Genomic DNA, 26,572 nt, shown 5'->3' with positions numbered 1-26,572 from the left:
TTACATTTTACCATCAGAGTCTTTGTTGACAATCAGAACTAGTTTAATGACGGAGCTCCATTGGGACTATTAAGGGTTTTATCGCTAAAGGAGATTAATTATCCATCAGGGCATCTATTAATCCACGAACAGGTCAGAGGAAACCATTATATTCAAGCGTCCTGTCTATAATCGCTCTTACTGTGAAATGTGAGCACCACTTGCTTATTTATAAAGATATTATTTCGCTCTTAATCATCTATACATCATTTTTAATGATCAAAACACTCTCTTCTGCTAATTTTATTAATTTATTTTTCAATATCATAACAACAGAAAAGGATTAAAACTGTTTAAGTTGTGCTGATTAGTTTAAAAAAGAATAATAAATTAATTAATTAAACTAACGACATTTTGACAAGCACCAAATAATTATTTGACACGAGACATGAAGCACACATTATAATCTATAATACTTTATTTTTTTTAAATCAGATAACATATGGCAATCATGCTTTTATATAACACCATCTAAAGACATTTATTATATATATATATATTTTCTTTACATAGAATATTTTACATTAGGCCCAAACAGTTAGAAATATACAAAACAATATTTTGTTCGACTAGACATATTATCTATTATCTCTTATAATCTTCCATCATTGTTATTCATTTGTTATTACTATTCTTTTTTACATTTCATAAAGATATGTGCTTTAGTTTCTGAGATTGATGCATTATTGCAGTAAACAGCAAATAATATAAGGTTCTTCAACAAGACAAAAACCTCAAAACGGACATCCACAGGTACTTTTACACGGTACAGTTTTACAACATTGTTTCAGAGAGAAATCTGATGAATGGTAAATTTATACAATTTCACGAAGAAAAAAAAAACCTCTTATTGATTGCACATTTTCATCAGACGTCTTGCAGAGAATAAATCGACGAATTAATCCAGATCTCTGTCACATGTAGCTGCCGTCGAAGCAAACTAACAGTGTTCATTTTCGGATACCTTTGTGGCTTGTGAACTTAAAGCTTTGTGCTTTTCACCAGTGGCATTTCAAAATAAAACAGTGGAAATAAAACAGTCACTTCTCTCTGTTTCATACCAACACACACACATGCACACACACACACATATGCCTTCATATTATTTCATGTAAATGATTTATTGCCCAACTAGTCTGTATAGATTTAAAAAGAACATAATTTTCCTTTACATTTTCATATTGGAATGACGGCTCTGTCCGTTTCTGACACATAGTGCTGGTTTTTCAACGATGTCTGAAAAAAATGACCCTAGAAACCATGGCAACAGACTATAGCTTCTGCTCAGGACTGATTATTCGCTGAAGGCTGCTCACAGCTATAATCGTTTTCGATCCAGGAGAGCAAATTTTGGTCACTTTCGCCATTTTTCCTGAGGAGTGGCACGCAAATGTGGTGAGCAGGATTAACAGTGGTTTCGCAGGGGTACGTCTGCCCCAAAAAAACGATTTTTCGGACCCTGTGCAGTGATACGGTGCGACGTAAAACAGTTTTTCAGATCTGTCAGTAGCATAAACATGAATTTGGTCCTTCTTACTCTTACATAGAAAACATGTACTAAAATGATTCTAAAAAACACATACAAAGTTATTTTTTGTCTTAGAAAAAAAATGAAAAAAAATTGTAACAGTCTTTTTTGACGTCAATTTGCCCCGCGGCTGGTAATGCACAACTGCCCGGGGCGTTTGTAAACCCAAATCCATACTGGTCTTGTGCTTTTCAGGGATTCGCCCGAGGGCTAAACGGGAGAAAAGGGCTGTCTTGAAAAGGTTCAGTCTCGGCCCGTTGCACACTCCCATATTCTCACTCTCTGCTTTTATATAGCTATATAGATATAGTATATATATATTTTTTTTCAGATACAATCAGATACAATTCAATTCTAACCTACAACTGTAATTTTATATTTTAATACATTAATTACATGTAATATCAAATTAACACTGTGGTGTTGGAATTACATTGGGACGCCAAATCTTGAATTATCGTTTAAATTACATCCTGTGCTTACACTATGACCCTTTGTTTTTTTTTTTAGAAAGACTAATATCTTGCATATGAAATACAGATTAACCATAGAACATTGCTGGATAGATTTTTTTTAGACCATACGTATATATATATATATGTACCAAAAGAAGTCAAACTGTAATCAGGTTGGTTTTCCCTCGGAGGTAGGTGAATATACTTTAGACATGGAAGTCCTTGGTTGTGATCGACTCTTTAATTCTCTCTCTGAACGTTGACCTTTGATAATACGGGTGAAGTGGGTGGACGGCGGTTAAATGTAGGCCTCGTCGTTGGCTGGGGTGGGGTTTTCAGGTTGCTGTTCAGGTCCGTTCTCTTGAGTCCGAACCGCTGATGTGGGCTGGATCATTATCCGAAGGCGCTGCGAAAGAGAAGGAAAGTCGTCAGCTGCCATTCCAGGGAAGACAAACTATACCAAAGCGTGAAATCTCAACGTTGATGGGTACAATTGGTTCTCTGGTGGGAACCTGTGATTCAAGCATGGGCGTCGGAACCATTGTATGTGGGCGGGACAAGACCCACCCACTTTTTAAGACCATGCTATTGGACCCATCACTTTTATCGTCTCTAATTCAGCGCATGTCTGTTCACATACCCCTAACCGATAGACATCTAATTATTAAACACACGTTAGATGTTTTATTTCCTCTTTTTGAATATTTTCTTAATTTTTATTGAAAATAAATGCCTTTCCGATCTGATATGGGATGGGAAAAGAGAGTAGGGCGAGTTCGGCAAAAGGCAGATTCATACCTCTGGTCGATTTGCGTCTGCTATGTGCTTTATCCCAACACTATCGCCACTGTAAAGAACTCCATGTCTTCTGCAATTTTGTCTGTTCCAACCAGATGTTTAGTAAACAAGCGGCCAATTCACACTTAATGTAAATGGCATCTACTCCAGTAAAAAATTTCTGGGGGAGGACCCCCCCACATTTTGGCTTCCGACGCCCATGGATTCAAGTGTGTCAGTGTTGTCATGAATCGTTGCTCTTTGTTCCTAATTACTAGTCTCAGAAACCTTTGTGTACGCCTTCATCAAAATCTCCTCATTTCTACAATCAGTCCAAGTCGTTGATTGCATGCTCAAATGGCAAGAAGTGAAGACTAATTGATGCAATTAGAATGAATCCAATAGCCAGCGCATGCTTCGCCCCATGCTGGAACATCTGCATTAATAATGCACGCAATCTGAATCAATTACTCCACTGTCGTTTCATGTTCCCTGACACTTGCACCTGTGGCTGCAAGGACTTTCTCAGGCATAAAAATGGTAGAGGTACCTCTTTATATGAGCCCTTCAGGGTGAGGAACATGTAGCCCATGTATCCCGGGATAAGAATCATGGATGACAGGGCCATGCACCAGCCTACTCCTTGCCCCCACTTTGGGAACACGTAATTGTTCATTGTAAGCGGGACCATCTGAACGGCGCTGAAGATGAACACACCCTACAACAGAAGGAACAGTCAGTGTGTATTTACATCTGGAAAATGCTTTAAATCGATGCGGTGAATCGACCTACCCCGACGATCAGAGGGGTGAACGCGACCCAGCACAGCTTCCACCAAATGCAGGGCTGGTAGCCAATCATCTCCTCGATATTGCCGTAGAATTTATTGACACCTGCAGCGGGCACAAAATAAGAATTAGGCGAGTTATACGGTCACAATGCATGAGCAGTTCGCGGAGGATTACTGGAGGTCTGCTGCGTGCGCCCGCTTCATAAATGCAAATAAAGAGTCGTGCGGTAGTTTGCATAATCAAGCCTGCCATGCACAACAATTAAGATTCTACAGGTTCATATTCATTCAAATCAACTGACTGTGGAAATGAGTCTGGCACCGAGATTAGCATGAATTATATTATCTGTGATAATAATTAGCATGCGTTGTGTGTTACGTCTGGATGTGAAGAATAAAAAGCAAATTAATTGATAATTGCGAAACCTATGAGCGATTCTTTTTCACCTTTTTTGATTTCAATGACTCACGGTGGTGTGATAAACAGATTAACATATTTCGGATGTATTCGAAATTACGTCATCAACACAGCAAGCATTTTTCAAAAACGTTTTCAAATGGATGTTAAACTTCACGCACACACACACACACACTTCAGACCAAGCTTGAAACCATGCAACGTCATATCTGCTTAGGGAAAAGGGGAATGCATTGATTTATTAGACAAATCTATTGCATATTTACCATAGAACCAGGATATGGAGACACATTCAAAGAATACCAGGAACAGCAAACACATCCCACTGGCTGAATAGTAGTCAAACAGTTTGAACACATAAAGGCCGCCCTGTTGAGAGAAGAATCGCCATGGTAAGCAAGCCATGTGGATTAGACAGCTCTCTTATCTAGTTAGCAGTGTTTGGGGGTTCAAAGGCCGTGGATATGTGGTAGCAGCAATGAGCATTGGCAAAACAAGCTTTCTCTTCTCTGCTTTGTATACTGAGTCACATGACTGACCTGAAATGTATGCAGAGTATGAGGATTGTGCATCATTGCACATCCAATGGAGCATCTTAGTGAGTTGCTGTATTACCACATGAAATTATGTTAAAGGGATAGTTCACCCAAAAATGAAAATTAGCCCATGATTTACTCACCCTCAAGCCATCCTAGGTGTATATGACATTCTTCTTTCAGATGAATACAATCAGAGTTTATTATTATTATTATTAGATATTAAAAAATGTCCTGGCTAAGCTTTATAATGGCAGTGAATGGCTGTTTCTGTTTTGAAGTCCATAAAAGTGCATCTATCCATTATAAAAATGCTCCACATAGCTCCGGGGTTAATAAAGGCCTTCTAAAGCGAAGCGATGTGTAAGAAAAATATCCATATTAACACGTTATAAAGTCAAATATCTAGCTTCTGGAGGACCGCCTTTTGTATTCACAAAAAGTGCTGGAAGCTTTTTTTTTTATTTAAAAAGTTTTACATATGGATATTTTTCTTACACAAACCCAGCGATTCGCTTCAGAAGACCTTTATTAACCCCTGGAGCCGTGTGGAGCACTTTTATAATGGATGGATGGACTTTTATGGACTTAAAACAGAAACAGCCATTCACTGCCATTATAATGCTTGGATTAGACAGGACATTTGTTAATATAACTCTGACTGTATTCGTCTGAAAGAAGAATGTCATATACACCTTGGATGACTTGATGGTGAGTAAATCATGGGCTAATTTTCATTTGTAGGTGAACTATCCCTTTAACAACCCATTTTACTTCTGTAATGTGAAGCATTACTAAGTTAAGCTGTCTGTTCAGGAAGAAATGGATTAGATCATGAAAAGTAGCCAAATTCAGGTGCATTGACGAATCATATACAAATTATTTTTTATACTGACTTCTTATACTGACTTTGAAAAAAGTCTTATTCCATTATCTTTAGATACATAATCTAATCTTTCCCTAAAGTTTTATTTAGATACATGAAAATCAGGGACAATAACACAACAGTTTTTAATTACTTTATTATCTATTAAATAATAATAGTTTTTTTTCCCTTTTCTGCAGACTCTTCACTGGCTTTTATATAACAGGTGGAGGTTATATAGTGGTTGAACACTCTAAAGTCATCACATATCCCAGCAAAAACACTCACATGCTTCTGTCCCATTAATGCAGCTTCGAGAGCTCTTACTCTGCCCTTTTTATGTATTTTTTACCATATATCCCATTACATGTTTTAGAATAAAATCGTCCCGCTCTTTTCAGAGGGTGATGTGAAATCCATAAAGATGAGATGCATTTACCTGTGTGATGTTTGACAGGCCGATCAGATACGACACCAGGCAGACGACAGCGATGAAGATCTCTCGTCTTCCTCGTAGCACGCGAGGAAACTCGTCGACAAGAGCGGTGATGAATCCCTCCACCGTACAGAACTAGACACAACAGAAGAATGTTTGTTTTTTTTAAGATATATGGTGATTACAACTAGGCAACCTAAACATATGCTCAATTTGATAATCTCTAAACAGACTGGTTTTATTCAAGTCAGAAACACTGGCTGAATTCAGAATATCATGCTTCACTTCAAAGGGATAGTTCAAAATGGAATTTACTCCTTGATTTACTCACCCTCAAGCCATCCAAGGTCTATGTGACATTCTTCTTTCAGACGAATACAGTGGGAGTTATATTAACAAATATCCTGGCTCTTCCAAGCTTTATAATGGGAGTGAATGGGAGCCAAAATAGTGCATCCATCCATTATAAAAGTACTCCACACGGCTCCAGGGGTTAATAAAGGCCTTCTGAAGCGAATCGATGGGTATTTTGTAAGAATAATATGCATATTTAACATTTTATAACGATTAACAAAAGCCATGTGAAGTATGTTAATAATGGATAGATGCACTTTTATGGGCTTACAATTTTGGGAAGCCATTATAAAGCTTGGATTAGCCAGGACATTTGTTAATATAACTCTGATTGTGTTGGTCTGAAAGAAGAATGTCATATACGCCTAGGATGGCTTGAGGGTGAGTAAATCATGGGCTAATTAAAATTTTTGGGTGAACTATCCCTTTATTTATTCTCCCTCATGTCGTTCCAAACCCGTAAGACCTTCGTTCATCTTTGGAACACAAATTAATATATTTTTTGATGAAATATGAGAGATTTATCTGCCCCTACATTGACAGTCTACGCAACTACCATTTTCAAGCCCCGGAAAGGTGATTAAGAAATCATTAAAGCAATCCATGTGACTCCAATGGATTAACCTCAATGTTATTAAGCAATGTGAGTACTTTGTTTGTGCAATAAACATAATTTACCACTTGTTTGCAAAATATTAATCTCCGACAGGCATGCGTTGTGGTCCTCTCATGAACATGTGTTTACGCAGAGATTAATATTTAGCAAAAAAAGTGGTAAATTATGTTTAAGTACTCACATTGCTTAATAACATTGAGGAATCCACTGGAGTCACATGGATTATTTAATGAGGTCTTGAAAGTGGTAGTTGCGTAGACTGTCAATGGAGGGAGAGAAATCTCTCAGATTTCATCAAAAAGATCTTCATTTGTGTTCTGAAAATGATGACATTAGAGTAATTATAGACAGAATTAAATTTTTGGGTGAAATATCCTTAAGACATTACGTTACAACAGCTGAAAACTCCATAAAAATGAATGGAAATGAAAGGCTACTTCAAAGAGATGTAGAACGACTATAGGCCATATATGCATGCCTAAAAACACATGTACAGTAGTATGCATGTTTGAAGCATGTTCTTTACCTGACTGTCAATGCCAAGCATGAGCAACATGGAGAAAAACAGAATTGCCCAGAGTGGTGAGACGGGTAACTGTGTGACTGCCTCTGGATAGGCCAAGAACGCCAGCCCCGGACCTGTAGAGCACAACACGCTTAATTCGTTTTCTAGTATCATCTGTATAGACTTACAGGAATAATGTTGTAGCATATGTTCTATTTTGGTTTGGTTTTCATGGTGTTCTGTTCATCTTTCCTGTCTCCATGGTTTTTGATTGTGTCATGCACATGTTTCTGGTTTATGTTAAGTATGTGTATTTAAACCCTCTGTTCATTCATTTTCTTTGCCCAGTATCGTCTATTTTAACGTGGTTAAGTTATGGGCTCTGTTTGAACAATCTAAGCTCATGGTCTGAAGTTCACGGTGCAGGTGCACTTAGGTTGTGTCCTAATCCACTTTAGCTAGTTTAACAATGGAAAAAACGGTCTGTGTGCCCGGCGCATTGTCCAAAAGGGTTGTCCCTAGTCTCTTAATGAGTCATGGGTGTGTTTTGGGCGTAATGTGCCAAAAACGAATCAGAGTCTCATCTCCCATTCCCTTTAAAAGCCAGTTGCGCTCGCACCATGGCTGATTCACTATTTACATGCGAGTGGAAAGACTGAACGCTTATCCAGAAAGGAATCCTTTTATTTTTTATATTTAAACATGTGTGTGTGCTGCTGTGCGTCCCTGTGTGTGTAATAAGCAGAGTGTATGTGCGTTGTGCACCTCCTATAGGTTCATGTTACTAACACACCCTTTAAATAACACAAAAAAATTCTGCGCTATTGACTTTTGAGCAGGTTTGTGTTGGTCAATGGCGCAGTCATTTTCAGTTCCTCAAAATAGCAACGCTCCAACAATGCACCTTAACACACCTGGTTTTCAGACCAGACGCCCATGGGCGAATAGAAGCCCCAGTGCATTTGATATTTAAACAACGTGGAGCTGGACGTGAATATGAGAACTGTGTCGAGCTAAAACTAGCAGAAAACACTTGCATCGTGCCTGGCGTTACATTGCGCCGGGTGTATGATAGAGCCCTTTGTTTGAATGATTATTGTTCCTGTGTGATTATATCTCCTGCATGTTCCTGGTTTGGTTTATAATTAAATACTTTATTAGTGATATCCATTCGTCATGCATTCATTGCAGCCCCTGTGACAAAAATAATATAATATTCTAAAAATAAATCTCTAATGTCTCAAAGTTGGTCCGTTTAATGCACAGCACATTACATATTTTATGATTTTTTTTCATTGAATGTTTGTTGAAAGGAGATGCTTAATGATTTATCGCAACTGTAAACCTTCAAACCAAATTTTTAAAATAGCCATTTTATTTACTATGCATTTTATGAGGTTTGTAATATTTGCAACCCTGTAACTAAATTTTGTCTGATGCTTGGTATTTTCATATTTTTCATATTGTTGTTTTATTCTTAATTAAAAAAAAAACAATAAATTATCAAAATACATATACAAATAATTTACAGAAGAAAATATATTTGTGCAATAATTTTGATGGTTGATCTTGTTTACTTCTCTTCATGTAATGCTGCAGAAATTAAACATCCAAATGATGGTACTTCTGCGTCACAATTTATTTAATTATTTATATGTTTATTTATTTATATTGTAATTGGAATAAATAATACAACAGGATGGTGTGCAAAATGTGGGACAGAGCTGAACATTACATTTTTGCGTATTACAATTAGTTAATAATTAAAAACACATTTTACTGCAATGAACTGATCAGTTCAGCAGATTATATCAGCTTCAGCAAGTTGCAAGATTTTGATTATTAGATGCATGAAGGTTGAGGCAGGCCATAATCATGATTTTGGGGGTTGGGGTGGATGCTATGACATCTGATGTGTTCAGAAATAGTTGCTTTATAATAGTTTAGTGCTTGCGACTCATGCACAGTATTCATGGAAAGTGCCATTAGTTTGTACAGTAATGTTCTACCATGAAATACAGGCATGCTTATAATTGCTTATTGACTAATAATGGTCACCAGATGCCAAACCACTGTGTCATTTATAGTAGCAGGTCTTTATCCAGTGATCAAACTGAAATCCATCATAATTACCTGATGCAGCCACGTCTGCTATGGGCCGATGTGTGATGTGAGCCATGAAACCTACGATAGAGAAAATGACGAATCCAGCGAACATACTGGTGAAGGAATTGATGCAGCAGACGATGATAGAATCTCTGAGAAGCAGACGAAAGCATGGAGCCGTTTAGTTATTTTGCCTACACTCTCAAAAATAAAGGTTCTTTATTGGCATTGGTGGTTGCATGAAGAACCCATTGCACCAAAAAAAGGTTCTTTAGATTTTTAAATGCCCTTCATACCAAGAAAAAAGGTTCTTTGGGGAACCTAAAATGGTTCCCTTTTGGAACCTTTCATTTTAAGAGAGTATTATCTATATCTATCACATTGAGGAAGCATTTTGTGTAGGCAAACACTGTTTCAGAAATGCTTGAAAAACACACACAAAAAGAAGATGATTTGTCAAGCTTGTGTCTGTACAGATCAAATTAGAGTTGCCATTTGAATGCCCCTTAATAAATCTTACAATTGCTGCATACTTGTAAACATTGTTGTTGAAAGGGTTGTAGCTCCCGAGGGCGATCAGAGAGCCCAGGCCCAGGCCGTAAGAGAAGAAGATCTGAGTGGCTGCGTCCAGCCACACCTAAGACAGAAGACGAGATGGTAAAAAAATCAGCAAATTACACGCCTGTGAACACGTCTATTACCGTATGATAATTGCAAAGCGCTCTACCTCTGATTCTTTCAGCTTGCTGAACTCAGGCGTGATATAGAACAAAATGCCTTCTTTCGCTCCAGGCAGCGTCACTCCACGGATGAACAGGATAAATAGCATGAAATACGGGTAAGTCGCTGAGAAATATACCACCTGAAAGACACATAAAAAATGGCACGTCTGCTTTGATATTGTGCGACAACGCGCCACGGATCTATCTAAAGAAATAGCCATTAAAGAGCTCGGTAAAGCATGACATTAGATTGTGATCCCACAGCCTTGATTGCAGGCCTAATTTTGAATTTTTGCAAGGACATTCTTACCTTTCCAGTCCAGCCTACGCCCTTCCAGATGCAAAAATAGACCAGGACCCAGGCAATGGCCAGTGTTATTGCTAGTGGCAGTCTTATCTCTCCGGGCTTCTCCAAACCATCCGTCATCTGATGCATGTTCCGTCTGAGGGAGAATAAACATTATTAGAGAATATAGCATTCAAATCTGTCAGCCCACGTTACCCATAAACAGAGCTCGCCTAATTGCAGATGCAAAACATTCAACTAGGGTTGTTTGCCAGAAATAGCACAATAGCCGCATTTTTGTGAAACAACAGAGGTTCTTTTACACAGCCGAGGACAAAAGGAAAGTGTTTGCATGTTGCTAGAATACAAAATTCCAAAGCGTTTAAAAAAAAAAGCCCTTACTCCCAGAACTCCGCGACGGCACTCGTCATGTTGGCGGTGTTTGCCATGCTGTAGTTCGAGAAACATCTGTCTGTATTCCAAGGGTTGTCGCAAGATTTCCAGGGGAGCTCCTAAAACAGGACAGGACAGTATCTGAAACAGTCATGAGCTATTCAATACCTGAAGTGGGAAGCATGTACTTACTGTGGTGAATGAGTTATACAGATAGTAAATTGCCCATGCAATTATGACTATGTAGTAAATATTAAGCCAGAAGGACAGGACTGCTGCTGCCAGGCCAACACCTACGGAAACATGTGCGCTATAATAACAACTCCATATTTCAGATCATTTTTGGCAAGGACACTGAAATGCTTAATCTAAACAGGGTCTATAGTAGTGAATCTTGTTGGTTACCTTTGAACATAGGAGCCAGTTTCCACACTCCAAGGCCACCGATAGATGTGTACTGACCAAGGGACGTTTCCAGAAGAAACAACGGGACCCCAGCAAATATGAGGGTCAAAAAGTAGGGAATCAAGAACGCCCCTATACAGACAGAAGAGTAATATAATGAGACATTTTATAAAATCCACTGCGCTTCCAATGATTGCGCATGTCCATGCGTATATGTTATTCAATCAGAATTTTTTTAGTCCTCTGGGGGGAATGCATAGTAAAAAAAAACAACCAGGATTTTTTTCTTTACCTCCTCCGTTTTTTCCGCATAGATAAGGAAATCTCCAGACATTGCCAAGTCCAATGGCATAGCCAACACAAGACAGAAGAAAGTCAAATTTTCCCTGCCACGTTTCTCTGTCGGGAATGTCCTTTTTCTTCTGAACTTTAACCACCAGAGTTTTTGGTTTGTCATTGGCGGTGGGCGCTTCGTTCACCTCTGTTAAAACGTGTCCATCGGAGGCTTTCGTGCCGTTCGTGGCCATGTCTCTGGGTTTGGTCCTGGCGGTCGGACGGAAGAGTTCAGCACCGGTCCACGTAGACAGCAGCTTCGCGGTTCGATTAACCAACGATTAGAGTCAAAAAACGCCACTGAAGCTTGACACTGACCTGGAAGCCGTGGAGAGAAAGGGACGTTTAGATATACAAATTATTGTGTTCGTCACATGCATTCCAGGTCAATTTATTAATGCAATAATATTGAATGAAATACAAATGGCCTACTAAATAAAATACAAACTGGTGCACGTGAGTTTAGCGCGCGCGGCATAAAAAAAGCTTAGACAAATATATTTATACATTTTTCTTTTTGAAATAATATATAAATTATACAATATCTATTATTTCAGCTATTTAAAATAAAAAATAAAAAAATATGTGCAGACGCGTTTTGTCTGTTATCCAAAACCTGAGGGATAACCAGAGGGCAGAGTATTTGCATTTATTACTGAATTCAAATTATTTAAAAGGTGGATTAAAAAAAAATAAAAAATAAAAAATCCCTCATGAATCCAAATGACAGATCACACTCTGTTTATGTCAAAACGTTCGAATAATTTCGTCGATTTCTAATTTAGATTGCTCGGAGTTCAAAGCGCGCGACGCGTTTGCAAAAGCCTGGAACTGCGCGCACAGACGGTCGGTGAGCGCGCGCTGAAATACGGGCTCAAAAAGTCGCGCAAGACTGTCAACTTGCAGCTGCGTGAGCTTTTTGTCGTGATAAATGAATGCGAGAGTAAAGTATAGATTTTAAAAAAACGCAAAACAGAAAACAACATGCATGCGTAATCGTGTCTGATGTGCTAGCAAAAACATTGCGTTCCACAAGCATAAAAGTCAACAATTTCATACGGATATGTGTTAAAACAGTTCGTTTTAGATGTTCAACTTTCAAATAACTTATGCAGGTGTCAGATTTCCCCAAGACTACGAAAACAAAAGCATTAAAATGCAGCTACGATCTACTTACACTGGAACAGTTTTCCTGCCAGTTTGGTTGCGGCGGTGCGTATCCGTTGGTTCCTCTCCAAATTCCAACTCTTGGAATTTTACTTGTCCAAACCCGTGCAAAATGTTTCCATAAAGTCAAGTGAGGCACGCAGCTATCCTGAGGGGAAAGGTGAAGGAGGGTCTGGTTGTCTGGTGCTGTCCAATTGTGTGGTGCTGAAGGACAGGGGGAAAGAGCCAGAGACAGGAGCAGCTCCGTCTACCATGAGCGTCCAGAGATGTTACATGAAGCACAGACCGTCACTCTCAATGTCAGCTCAAAGTCGACCCTCCCCGAACACAACATCTCCACCACTGAAATCCTAGACACTGCATGGGCACCTTCTCTTCTCAGCGCTTTTTATATGCTTTGTATATGTGTTTTTTTTCTTTCTTTCTTTCGTTTTTCTTTTTCTTTTTTTGATTAACTTGCATCGCTCTGTGTGTGAGAGAGATCGTGTGTTTTATCCATTGACGGACACCGTGATTACGAATCGTTTTATTTGTGCAACGATGTTACTCTTCTCGGAAGTTTTATGCACATGCGTTGCTCTAATAAGCCTGTGAATGCATTTGGCACAGACAAAAAACAAAAAAAAAATACAATAAGAAATGTTACAATTTTAAAATCGCAGTTCTTGTCATTAAACACATTTGCTAGATAAGAAAAAATGTGACTACAATTTGGCAAATAGATTATTTGTAGATTGTCAGCATGGATGTATTTTCATGACGCATGTAGTTCTGTCAGTTCCCAAACAGCCTTGTCAATTAACGTCATGTCACACATTTTCTGTTCTGAATTTTTAAATTAATATGGTGTAGAATAAATTATATCAAAGTTAGCCACAAAAAAAGCATGCACATGCTATGAATATATTAGTATGAGCAATTAAAAAACATGCTGCTGTGTTACATATTATTGCTATTGTACTTGTTAAAAGAACATATACGTGTTTTTACAAGCACGTGAATGACTTGTAATGCAACATAAACGTCACAATTTTTTTTTTTTTTTTGCCCACACAAATTAATTGCCTTTCCATATGTTCATAGTTAAAAAGTGGATAGAACTAAAACAATGCACAAAAGCGAACACGTTTTGGGTTGAAAAAGGCCTGAACTAATTTACTCTCCGAAAAACAGCAGTTTCCAAAGTGTCAGATTGGGATGACGACCAGTCTTTCTCTGGATTCTGGTAAACAGTGATAAGGAAGTCAGTCAATAAGGAGAGTCTGGGGGTGGGAGATAAATTGAAAACTGGTTTTATAATCTTCTTAGCTGACTGTCTCCCGAAATAAAATACCCTTGCGGGGAAATCTAAAGGAACACTCTGCACAGAAGTTAACTCCTATACAACCATCATTTAGCCTGTAATTAGATGTTAAAGCATTCACAGACCAAGAAGTCTTCAGACGAGATGAGAAACACTGATTAAGGATGACAATGGAAATAGGTAGGGCTGTACTGTAGATCACATCCTTGATGCTTCATAGTGTCGGTCATCAAATCAGAAGGGTGGTAGTAAGGAACATTAGTAAGTCTGCAAAAAAAGACCATGAACACGGTGCATATACTGAAGTGTGTGATTCTTTCATTGTTGATACTTTCTCCTATCCCAGCTAGATTGGCAGAGACAACTATAACATTTACATCTTACATGCATTTGGCGTTTATCCACAGTGACTTACATTGCTTTTAGGTGTAAAGGATGATAACTATCAGGGCAGTGAACACAGATTTTGGGGGACAGGTACTCAAGTAGAAAAAAAGGCTATCCTTCTCATATCCTTCTCATACTGTTGAACATCCCTTAATTACAGTAATTCAATTATCTATATGTGGAATTCAGAAACCCTTGTTATTAGTGACACCGGTGGCCGTTCAGTGAACTACAGCAAAAACGTTTTGCTTGTGCTCACACATAGGGCTCTGTTTTAGCGATCTGAGCTCATGGTCTGAAGCTCATGGCGCAGGTGCTCTTAGGGCATGTCCGAATCCACTTTTGCTAGTTTAACAACGGGACATACGGTTGGCGCACCCGGCGCATGATCCAAAAGGATCCCTAGTCTCTTAATGAGTCATGGGTTTGTTTTGGGCGTAACATGCAATAAACCAATCAGACTCTCATCTCACATTCTCTTTGAAAGCCAGTTGCGCTCGCTCCATGGGCGGATTCACTATTTATATGTGAGCAGAAAGACTGAACGCTTCTCCAGAGAGAAGGAATCCTTTTATTTTTAATATTTGAACATGTGTGTGTGCTGCTGCGCGTCCCTGTGTGTGTAATAATCAGAGTGTGTACATGCGTTGTGCACTGCCTATAGGCTCATATTATTAACACACCCTTTAAATAACACAAAAATATGAATAACTGTAATAGATCTAACCTCACATTTAATTTAATTTTATAGTAAAATACCGTTATAAATACCGACCTTCCCAGAATTCCCTGCGTGACACTTCGCATTTGATGTATTTTCATTGCAATAACTATGTTTCTTCTTTGTTTTTTCTAATCAGTTATGTACATTCAGGTTTTATGTTACATCTGATGTTGTTAAATTAATGTTTATTGCATTTTTAAAATTTCATGTGTTTTACCATGATGGTGTTTAGTGTTTGTGTGAATGACACTGAGCACCTTCTAACCCAGGGGTGGGCAATTCCAGTCCTCGAGGGCCACTGTCCAGCAGAGTTTAGCTCCAACCCTAATCAAACTCACCTGAACCAGCAAATCAATGTCTTCAGGATTACTAGAAGGCTACAGGCAGGTGAATTTTATCAGGGTTGGAGCTAAATTCTGCAGGACAGTGGCCCTCGAGGACTGGAATTGCCCACCCCTGTTCTAACCTGTAAAAAAAATCCCCGTAAATTTACGGTAAAAAAACGGCAGTTGTGGTTGGCAGAACTTTACGTTATATATATATATATATATATATATATATATATATATATATATATATATATATATATATATATATATTAGTATTGTCCTCTTAAAAGCTGCTTGTGATGAGCTTTGATTAAATAATCAAAGCTCATTCTCATTCGTGATTCTCATCCCCACTGTGATTGGTGGTTGTCCATCTATATCAAAGGTACATAACAGATATTAGTATTTCAATAGGTTGGTTATTTAACATTATTTCAGTTAATGAAATATGTTTTTTACCGTAAATTGTTTACAGTGTAAACATAATCATTACAATATAAACCATTAAATTATGCGGTTTTGAACTGTAAAATATATTTTTTTTAACCTTAATTATTACATTATAAACCTTTATATTATTTGGTGCTGTCCCTAAAAACCTAAACGTTACTGCCGTATTTTTTACGGTAAAGTTGTGGCAACCACAGCTGCCGCTTTTTACCGTAAATTTTACGGGGATTTTTTTTACAGTGATAGATCTGGCTATGTGAGACAATAGATTAAACAAATCCCTTTTCTTTGAATGACACATTGACATTACAGTACAGAATAGCTCATTATCCTGAACATTGTATAAGCATTCATTTCATGTGTCACTGAACGGAAGAGGCTCCAGGAGTGTAAATGTCACATCCGTTTGATTTAGGATGTCGGGGAAGGTCTCATTTTTTGACTCTTTTCCCTCTAGTGTTCAGAAAAAAATTGAATGGCCCCCAGAATATTTTGTTGTATGAATATCTGAACATACAATACATCAAAAGAGAGAACAGAGCCTCTGCTTTTAACAGAGAAAACACAGAAAGCCGGAAAATTTCATCAATGGCATGGAAGCATTTTCATAAAGGACGGACAAAAAAACCTTGCTTTTCGCCTGACATCACATTGTGCCGGGTGTATGATAGGGCCCCTCGACTAAATGTGAACATGCATTTACGGATTCAGATTCAGTATTCCTCAACAGTGAAATGCAAACGCAGAATACCTCCTATAATTAAATGTTAAATAACACAAATATACTTTATGTATTTAATCTCACTTTATTAACCAATGTGATTATCCAATTCAACCATAATAATAAGCAAAAATGACTTTAGATAAACATCACATTTGTTTTTGTTTTAATTACTAAGGTTCTTCTCCTGCATCCTGATCTGGCATCACAGCTGAAAAGTGTGTTTGAGCTGATTTGAGGCTTATTCATTTCACATTTGGTGTGAAAAGGCCTTTACATTTGTCAAAAATATAACTTTTTTGGGTAACGATTTAGATTACAGCCCGGAAAGCACTGCTTAAGTAAAATAAACTTACAGCGTAACTTTCGGTAATATAGTGTAACTATAAAGTACATACCTGTAGGTATAAGATAACAATATGTAATATTTGGGGAATAAAGGGCGAACTAAATGGAAAAATAACAAATTATTTATACTGTAAGTATTTTTTAATTAAGGGGTAATTATCCGTGTAGTTACAGGGTAAGTATGAATCTGCGGGCTGTAAATTAAAGTGGTGCTTGTTCCCCTCTTGTTTCATGTAGTTACAGGGTAAGCATGAATTTGCGGGCTGTAAATTAAAGTGGTGTTTGTTTCATAATAATAAAAAGTCTTTTAATAATAGCTAGAGACATGGGATTCCTGATTAAGATTCATCTGTGGCAAGAACGAAAAAGAAGAGGAACAAGAGAAGGATGAAGCCAAGCAAGAGAAACTAATAAGAAGTGTTGTAAATCTGTTTGGAAAGTTGTTTCAAAAATAAAATTAAAATAAATTATGCGTGATATCAGATTGTGTACATGTTTTTATTGTACTTCCCCTGTAACTACATGAAACAAGAGGTAACTGATGAAGATGATAACTACCACTTTAATTTACAGCCCGTAGATTCATACTTACCCTGTAACTACATGGAATAACAAGCATCACTTACCCTATAACTACACAAATAATTACACCTTAATTAAAAAATACTTACAGTATAAATAATTTGTTCGTTTTCCTGGTAGTTCCCCCTTTATTCCCCAAATATTACATATTGTTCCCTTATACCTAGACATACATACTTTATAATTACACTATAATTACCAAAAGTTACACTGTAAATTTGTTTTACTTGCGCAGTACTTTCCGGGCTGTAATCTAAAGCGTTACCCATTTTTGTTATTAAAAACAAACATGCAAAAGTAATGTAACACACTTAGGGTTTTCTCTCAATATTGTAATGCATTACTTTTAAAAGTAACTTTCCCATACAGCAAGCTGTTCATACATTAGCAATAAAGTATTTAATACATGAACATTTTTACTTTAACACTATACATACACTCTAGGGCTGTAACTAATAAAAAAGAATAAAAATACATCTTACCATGGATCAAAATCCATTTATTCTGCAATTACAATTACATGAATAATTTGATTAGATTAATGTTTTAAATATAACACTTTGAATATAGAAATGTTGGAAAATGATATGGCCAACTAATTAACATTACCTTGGTACTTGATCAGAATTATGCTAATTCATGAATTCAATTTCCCTCATACCATAGGGGCCAATCCAAAAGAGAGGACAAACTATTGTGAAGCTAATTTATGAATTACATTAAACAGCTGACTTCATAACAATGGACACTTTATCCTGTTCCACTTCAGCAATGACCACCAGCAGTGCTGTTGCAGAGAACCGTTGGTGACTTTTAAGAGGTATCGGAGATCAAACTTCTGTGTTTCATACTCAACAGTAGCGTACTGTATAGTGGAGCGATGAAAAGCCTGAGCTGATGGCAGATGGTGAGCCAATGAGGGGTGAACTAACCTACTAATGATACAAAATGAAATTTTGCATTTAGAACCCATCTGGTTTATTCACCCTCTGGGGAAAGAGAGCTCAGACGTAGCCACACATTTGTGGACCTGTAGTGAGAATCAGAGTGTCTGGCAATTGTTGGTGGCACACATGATTACTCAACTGTGCAATGAATCTCATAACAGCAAAGGGTGGCAGTAATTTCCACCTTCTGGACCAGCTATCTATCCCTCTGTATTATGGACCAGTTCATACTACATTAGGGAAATGCTCCATGCCTCCTACTGTATACAGTTTGGGTCCCAAATTACACCCCTGTAATTATGGCATCTTTTATCTAACACCGCGTTGAGCGATTCAGTTGCAAAATTGTTGAGATGTTGAATGTGTCTATAAAAAGACTGGAAAATTATGTAAATATAGTCAAGCAGAATGTTCATTGTGTTATGACATTATTAAAGCTATGTTAATATCCTCTATTGATGCTAATCTCCATGAGCTGTGCTTGATCTGAGATTCTCAGTAAGAAAAAAATATTCAATGCACTATTGTTTCCGTGTTCTTATAGAACATGTATACAAGTTGTGGCCAAAAGTGATACAGCCTACGGAAATGGACATCTTCACACTTCATTCAAATATTATTCAAAATGTGTTTTAAAATGTGTTGTTATCATATTGCGAAACATGCCAAATTGTACAGCGAGGGTGATCTTTAACGAGCCGAAGAGAGCGCACGTCACGCCTCTCTTCATCAGACTCCACTGGCTACCAATAGCCGCTCGCATCAAATTCAAGGCACTGGTACTCGCCTTCAAAGCAACCACTGGCTCTGCACCAATTTACCTTAACTCGCTTGTTCAGACATACACACCCTCCAGGAGTTCTACCAGTGAACGACGCCTTGTGGTGCCATACCAGAGAGGCATGAAATCACTGTCACGGACCTTTTCCTGGACTGCCCCCACCTGGTGGAATGACCTGCCTATCTCAATTCGAGCAGCCGAGTCTGTAGCCATTTTCAAAAAACATCTAAAGACGCATCTCTTCCAGCAGCACCTGACCAATCAAGAATAGCACTTAACATTCTATTCATTTTTCTGTCTGTCTAATTTATTTAAAAAAAAAAAAAAAAAAAAAATTCCTATGTGTTCTGTGTTAGATTAACTGAGACTTGTTACAGCACTTGCATACTGTAGCCTCTGACTGTTGTAGTTGCTTCTATTGCTCTCATTTGTAAGTCGCTTTGGATAAAAGCGTCTGCTAAATGACTAAATGTAAATGTACAGACTTATTTGTAAACACTTTCTATAAAGCCCATGCTTATAATGATTTATAGTCCCATTTATACTTTTTTCATAAGAAAGTACTATTCTATAAATATATTTATAAAGACTCATTAAGACCTATACTGCATTAAAAGAACAGTTATAGTTATAGTTTGTATTATTTTTTATAATTACTTATAAGTCCAATGTGCATGCTCATAATCCATTATACACTGATTTATAAATATAAATAGTTCCAGAGACTGTATTGCTGAACCAATTAGTTATGTCTTTAATGGCTAATGTCTGCATTAGAGGTCATGAATGGTCCTTTTGATTTGTTAAAATCTATATCTCCTCAGCCTAATGCGTGGTATTGGTTAGCAGTTTGGAATTATTCTTTAAAAAATATTGTTGCATTTTTTTCTAGTTTTTTTTATTTATGTAACATTAAAAAAAGACATGTTTGTATTAATGATTTCTGTGTTTTTCCCCCCATTATTTTATTACAGGACAAGTAAACAACTTAAAATGAGCACATATTAATATTATTTAACTATAATATTTTCTATTAAATTCTGTTGCATTTTTCACTTTACTTGTAGCCATCAATGATGCATTTATAGAGGTTAGTACATTATTACTCACAATAAGTATTTATAAGAACACAACACGGCTATTAATAACAATATATTAACTTATTTATTTGACAGGAATAAATCTGAATTACTAAAAAGTCATTGCAACTATAAAATAATAACACTATAGCAATGCAGGCTGCATCTTTATAAATACATTCATGGAAACAAACGACTGACTGATTAACACTTATAAATCAGCGTATAATGGATTATGGATGGTGACTTGCTGAAGGTAGATGGTGACTTAGCTGCATGGTGAAGACATGGATGCATGGATATTCCTTGCAGGTGACAATGGTGATGATGGATGTGAAGACGGAGGATTGGGAACCCGGAAGACAGACTAAAGACAGGAGATTAGACGAGACAGATCACAGGTAGGTTGACAGGTATGGAGTCTGATGTGGACCAGTGTATACTGTGACGAGACCAGACCAGGAGTGAATGGTGAACAGTGAATATAAAGGGTAAGTCTATGATGAGGTGCAGGTGCAGCGAGTCAGTATTCTGGTGAATGTGAACGAGTGTGTGCAGGTGGTGAGCAGAGAGGATAATGAGAAGTGTAGTGCAGATGCGGTGAGTGGTGAATTTGACATTACTCTCCTCTCCCAGGAGGCGTGTCCTCGTGCCATAAGCTGGGGTGGGAGGGTGTGAACCCCGGAGGCTGACAAGGGTGTGACTCGGTGGACCAGGAAGCCTCAAGGGCAGATCAGACAGCTCAGGGGACCATGGTGGATCAGGCAGCCATGGCGGCTCAGGAAGCTCAGGCTCAGGCTGGAGCCCTCTCTGGACTCTGGTCAGGGGCCGGAGCCCTCTCTGGACTCTGGTCACGGGCTGGAGCCCTCTCTGGACTCTGGTCACGGGCTGGAGCCATCTCTGGACTCTGGTCAGGGGCTGGAGCCCTCTCTGGACTCTGGTCACGGGCTAGAGCACTCTCTGGACACTGGTCAGGGGCTGGAGCCATCTTTGGACTCTGGTCAGGGGCTGGAGCCATCTCTGGACTCTGGTCAGGGGCTGGAGCCATCTCTGGACTCTGGACGGAGACAGGGGATGTCTCTGGGATCTGGATGGAAACGGGACATCACTGGGCTCTAAACTGAGACAGGGGACGTCACTGGGCTCTAAACTGAGACAGGGGATGTCACTGGGCTCTGGACGGAGACAGGGAACGCTTCTGTTCAGAAGTCTATGAGTATTCCTCAATCAATCCATTCTAAACAATATAACAAGAAAAAAAATTATAAAATTATAATTGAATGCCTAGTCCATCTAGTGAAATCCACTAGTTTTTTGTCAAAATTTTATAGGGTCGCTAACGACCCGATGTGTGTAAGATTGTACGTATATTCTTTTCTGCACAATAATAAATTAATCTATAATGATGAAATAAGTGCAATTCAGCTTTATTCCTCAAGGTGGCAATGTCTGATACACAATGATGAAGTGACGTTTCACTCATAGTTACCTCAGACAGAAAACGAAACAATAATAATTATAATCTGCAAAACTTGAAAAAGCTCAGCGATTTACTGCAGAGCAAGTAGTGAACACATTCAAATATTAGTGTTACTGTCACTTGATGATGAATCTGGTCAAGAAGCTGTCAGTGATCAAAATATTTATTTTGAAGGCGTTGAAAATGAGTTTTGAGAATATGCATGAGATCGCGAATATGAGCCAGATGCTGAATGTACTGGGAAATGAGCTCTGACGAGGACAGTGATAATGGCATAAAATGTCTGCTCAAACTGAACCCTTCCAAGTTCAAAAAGGTAACGAAATATGTTTTATTTTAACTTTTATATTCTTATTATATTCTATTATATTCTTCTGTAATTGTTATCAGGAGTTTTATATATTATTGCGACATGTAGAGATCTATCTATCCATCTCTAAAGACCCGAATATGTAAGAACGTTTGGCGAAACAGTCATGCATTTAAGAGTTAAAGCAGTTTGAACAGAAGAAATGTCAGGGTCCTTTACTCTTGCTATTAGTTCCATGCTGTGCAAGACTGCTTTTCTGGTTCGAGAGAAGACAGGAGACTCAGGCATAGCGGTTATGATGGCTGGAGTGGACAAGGGTGCATTGTTGGTCTGGTCTTCTGTCACAACACATAATGGAACAGACAGACAGGTAAGTGTTAATTAATGATGTTTTTTAAGCAGAGTGAAGAAACAGTGGGAACCAGGCGATGGGAAGTGGATGGTGACTTGCTGAAGGTAGATGGTGACTTAGCTGGTGAAGACTGGATATTCCTTGCAGGTGACAATGGATACAAAGATGGAGGATTGGGAACCAGGAAGACAGATTGAAGACAGGAGATTAGACTAGACGGATCACAGGTAGGTTGACAGGTAAGGAGTCTGATGTGGACCAGTGTATACTGTGACGAAACCAGACCAGGAGTGAATGGTGAACGGTGAATATAAAGGGTAAATCTATGATGAGGTGCAGGTGCAGCGAGTCAGTACTCTGGTGATTGTGAACGAGTGTGTGCAGAGAGGATAATGGGAAGTGTAGTGCAGATGGGGTGAGTGAGCTGGTGAATGTGACATAGGGTCATTAAAAGCAAATAACCCCTCGCCCCTCCAGATATCACTTTTGCCCACTACTGTATAAAAACATCTTTGTTTCCATTCTTTAACTCACAATAATGAAAGTGTTTCTGCTCTGTAAAAAGTTTTAACCTGCAATTATTGAGATATTTCTAAACGATTTAGCACATACAAATGTGTTTTGTTGGTATACATTACTGTATTTAGGTTGATTCAGTTATATTTGACTTGTATAAAACCATTCATATAATCAAAATAATAGTTGATTTTATGAATCAACAGAATTAAGACTTTAGGCCTTGCAATTGATAAAAGGCATCAGGAAGTAACTATTGGGGGAGCAATGATACGTTACATTTGTCCTTTTTTTTCATATACAATATATGTTTGGGAAGTTTGCGAGGGGACTAGATCCAGACAACATTACTTCTTTCATCCATTCAGGCAGAGAAAACAAGGCTTGAGATGTCAGATCTCTTTATGTGTGACACCCCGGGCCCCAGAATGTGGGCTGTGTTCATTGGTAGGGCAGTCAGGTAGGCTGTGTGGAGTCCTGCAGAAGAGGCTCAGCGCTGGGTTTCCGCTCTGGCTGAAAGACTAGGGACAGACTGGCGTGTCTGTTGCCGGGTGATCAACAAGGTGGTCTAGGGCCAGTTCAATAGAGAGAGAAAAAACTGGGAATGGGCACAAAACAAACAGATACCTCTTCCCACAATGTAGGAATAGGAATGGGAATATGAATGCGATAGTGAACTTGTTTTAAAGATGTTTTGGTAACACTTTACAATAAGGTTCATTAGTTAACATTAGTTATACATTGGTAAACATGAACAAATAATGAACTGCACTTATAAAGCATTTATTTATCTTTGTTAATGTTAATTTCAACATTTACTAATACTTTATTAAAATCTTGTTAACATTAGTTAATGCACCGTGAATTAACATGAACAAACCTTGAACAGCTGTATTTTTATTAACTAACATTAACAAAGATGAACAAATACAGTAACAAATGTATTGCGCATGGTTAGTTCATGTTAGTTAATACATTAACTAATGTTAACTAATGAAATCTTATTGTAAAGTGTTACCGATGTTTTTTCTTTTGACTTTGGGATGTTATCTCCACTACAAAAGTGGCTTGCAGTGTGATTTCCTCATTGAATACTTAACAGTGTTGAGAAAAGTTACTTTTAAAAGTAATGCATTGCAATATTGCGTTACTCCCTAAAAAGAAACTAGTTGTGTTACTTAGTTACTTTTTAAGGAAAATAAACTGTCATGTTACTTGTGCGTTACTTTAACAGAGAGTCTATTTACACCAAGTGCTATTCACACTAGCTCTGCCCCCAATGCCTGGTTGGGCCAAATAAGATTAAAAAAAGACGTGCATATTTCATTGTCTTCAAAGCAGTAAAGCATAAGGCTTAAAGACAGAGGTGTCAAAAGTATTCACACTCATTACTCAGGTAGAAGTATAGATACTAGGGTTTAAAAATACTTCTGAAGAAGTTGAAGTATCAACTCAAGCTTTTTACTCAAGTAAAAGTGTAAAAGTACTGGTTTCAAAACTACTTAAAGTACAACCCCAAATCAGAAAAAGTTGGGACAGTATGGAAAACGCAAAAAAAAAAAAGTGATTTCTAAATTTACTTTGACTTGTATTTCATTGCAGACAATATGAACACAAAATATTTCATGTTTTGTCTGGTCAACTTCATGTCATTTGTAAATATGCATCCTTTCCTGTCATTCAGACCTGCAACACATTTCAAAAAAAGTTGGGACAGGAGCAATTTAGGGCTAGTAATGAGGTAAAATGGTTAAATAATGATGTGATTTGAAATAGGTGATGTCAACAGGTGATTGTAATAATGATTTGGTACAAAAGCAGCATCCAAGAAAGGTCTAATCCTTTAGGAGCAAAGATGGGCCGAGGATCGCCAGTTTGCCAACAAATACGTGAGAAAATTATTGAAATGTTTAAAAACAATGTTCCTCAAAGAAAGATAGGAAGAGATTTGGATATTTCACATTCAACAGTGCATAACATAATTAAAAGATTCAAGGAATCTGGAGGAATTTCAGTGCGTAAAGGACAAGGACGCAAGCCTAAGCTGAACAACCGTGATCTCCGATCCCTCAGGCGGCACTGCATCAAGAATCGTCATTCATCTATAAGCAATATCACCACATGGGCTCAGGACTACTTTGGCAAACCTTTGTCAAGTACCACAATACGTAGTTACATCCACAAATGCCAGTTAAAACTGTACTGTGCCAAAAGGAAGCCCCATGTTAACAGTGTCCAGAAGCGCCGTCGACTTCTCTGGGCTCGGAGGCATCTGGGATGGACCATCACACAGTGGAAACGTGTACTGTGGTCAGATGAATCAGTATTTGAGGTATTTTCTGGGAGGAATGGACGCTGTGTGCTCCGGACCAAAGAAGAAATGGATCATCCAGACTGTTAGTCCAAAAGCCAGGGTCTGTCATGGTATGGGGTTGTGTCAGTGCCCTTGGCAAAGGTAACTTGCACTTCTGTGAAGGCACCATTAATGCTGAAAAGTACATCGAGATTTTGGAGCATAATATGCTGCCTTCAAGAAGACATCTTTTCCAGGGACGTCCATGCATATTTCAACAAGACAATGCAAAACCACATTCTGCACACATTACAAAGTCCTGGCCGCGGAGGAAGAGGGTACGGGTACTTGACTGGCCTGCCTGCAGTCCCGACCTGTCTCCAATAGAGAATGTGTGGCGCATTTTGAAGCGCAAAATGCGACAACGAGGACCCCGTACTGTTGCCCACCTTAAGACTTGTTTGCAGGAAGAATGGGACAAAATTACACCTGAAACACTTCATCACTTGGTGTCTTCAGTCCCTAAACGTCTTTTAAGTGTTGTGAAAAGGAATGGCAACATTACAAAGTGGTAAACTTTTTTTGAAATGTGTTGCAGGTCTGAATGACAGGAAAGGATGCATATTTACAAATGACATGAAGTTTTTGTTCATATTGTCTGCAATGAAATACAAGTCAAAGTAAATTTAGAAATCACTTCTTGTTTCTTTGTTTTTTGCGTTTTTCATACTGTCCCAACTTTTTCTGATTTGGGGTTGTATATAAGTAAAAGTAATGTAAGGAAAAAATGCCATTGAGGACAAAAGCTTAGGCCGCGCCACAGGGGCCTATAGTGCACTACCCCACCTCCTCAAAAAAAAAATTCTAAAGGCCATAATGCAAATACATTAAAGAACCAATTATGTGTACTACTGAGCATTAACATGTGTTTCATGGAGAGGAAGATATGATGACTAGTTGCCTATAAGTATTGTAATGGTGCAAAAACTTTAGAGGCATGTTATCAATAACCTTTATTGGAATGTAAATGTACATGTGTGATCAGTGTTACCAGATTGGTCGACGATTTCCAGCCCAAAAGCTCACCAAAACCTGCCCACTCCAACAACAAAAAAAAACGCACAAAACTTTAACTGCCAAAATAATGTGATATTATTTTATTGCCATACCAATCAAGGTTGATAAGGAACATTTTATCTCCTTAAAACATAACGTTGATGATAAAAAAATCCCTTTCCC

General features: G+C 38.1%; 1 protein-coding gene across 1 annotated transcript; it reads right to left on the bottom strand.

Annotated features, from left to right (window-relative positions):
- Nucleotides 1-435: 435 nt before the first annotated feature.
- On the bottom strand, nucleotides 436-13,094 carry slc6a1b (solute carrier family 6 member 1b). The gene is made up of 15 exons (XM_079843723.1): nucleotides 12,742-13,094; nucleotides 11,524-11,882; nucleotides 11,232-11,363; nucleotides 11,019-11,119; nucleotides 10,836-10,945; nucleotides 10,458-10,590; nucleotides 10,153-10,287; nucleotides 9,959-10,062; nucleotides 9,453-9,577; nucleotides 7,341-7,453; nucleotides 5,848-5,979; nucleotides 4,274-4,376; nucleotides 3,592-3,692; nucleotides 3,350-3,517; nucleotides 436-2,428 (listed from the first exon to the last, which is right to left on the bottom strand). Exons 2-15 carry the CDS (start codon nucleotides 11,756-11,758, stop codon nucleotides 2,321-2,323), a joined length of 1,800 nt encoding a protein of 599 aa, XP_079699849.1. The 5' UTR covers nucleotides 11,759-11,882; nucleotides 12,742-13,094; the 3' UTR covers nucleotides 436-2,320.
- Nucleotides 13,095-26,572: the final 13,478 nt, after the last annotated feature.

The sequence above is a fragment of the Gobio gobio genome (assembly GCF_949357685.1).
Source record: "Gobio gobio genome assembly, chromosome: 19".
Lineage (NCBI taxonomy): Eukaryota > Metazoa > Chordata > Actinopteri > Cypriniformes > Gobionidae > Gobio > Gobio gobio.
The sequence above is the reverse complement of the archived record's forward strand: the minus strand, read 5'-3'. Positions and strand labels throughout refer to the sequence as shown.

Excerpts from the sequence above, each read along its gene's own strand:
- slc6a1b (XM_079843723.1), bottom strand. The coding sequence starts at position 11,758 with ATGGCCACGAACGGCACGAAAGCCTCCGATGGACACGTTTTAACAGAG. Across the intron at positions 11,364-11,523 it reads ATGCGGAAAAAACGGAGGAG|GGGCGTTCTTGATTCCCTAC; the intron begins GTAAAGAAAAAA and ends CTGTCTGTATAG. Across the intron at positions 10,946-11,018 it reads TGTATAACTCATTCACCACA|GAGCTCCCCTGGAAATCTTG; the intron begins GTAAGTACATGC and ends GTCCTGTTTTAG.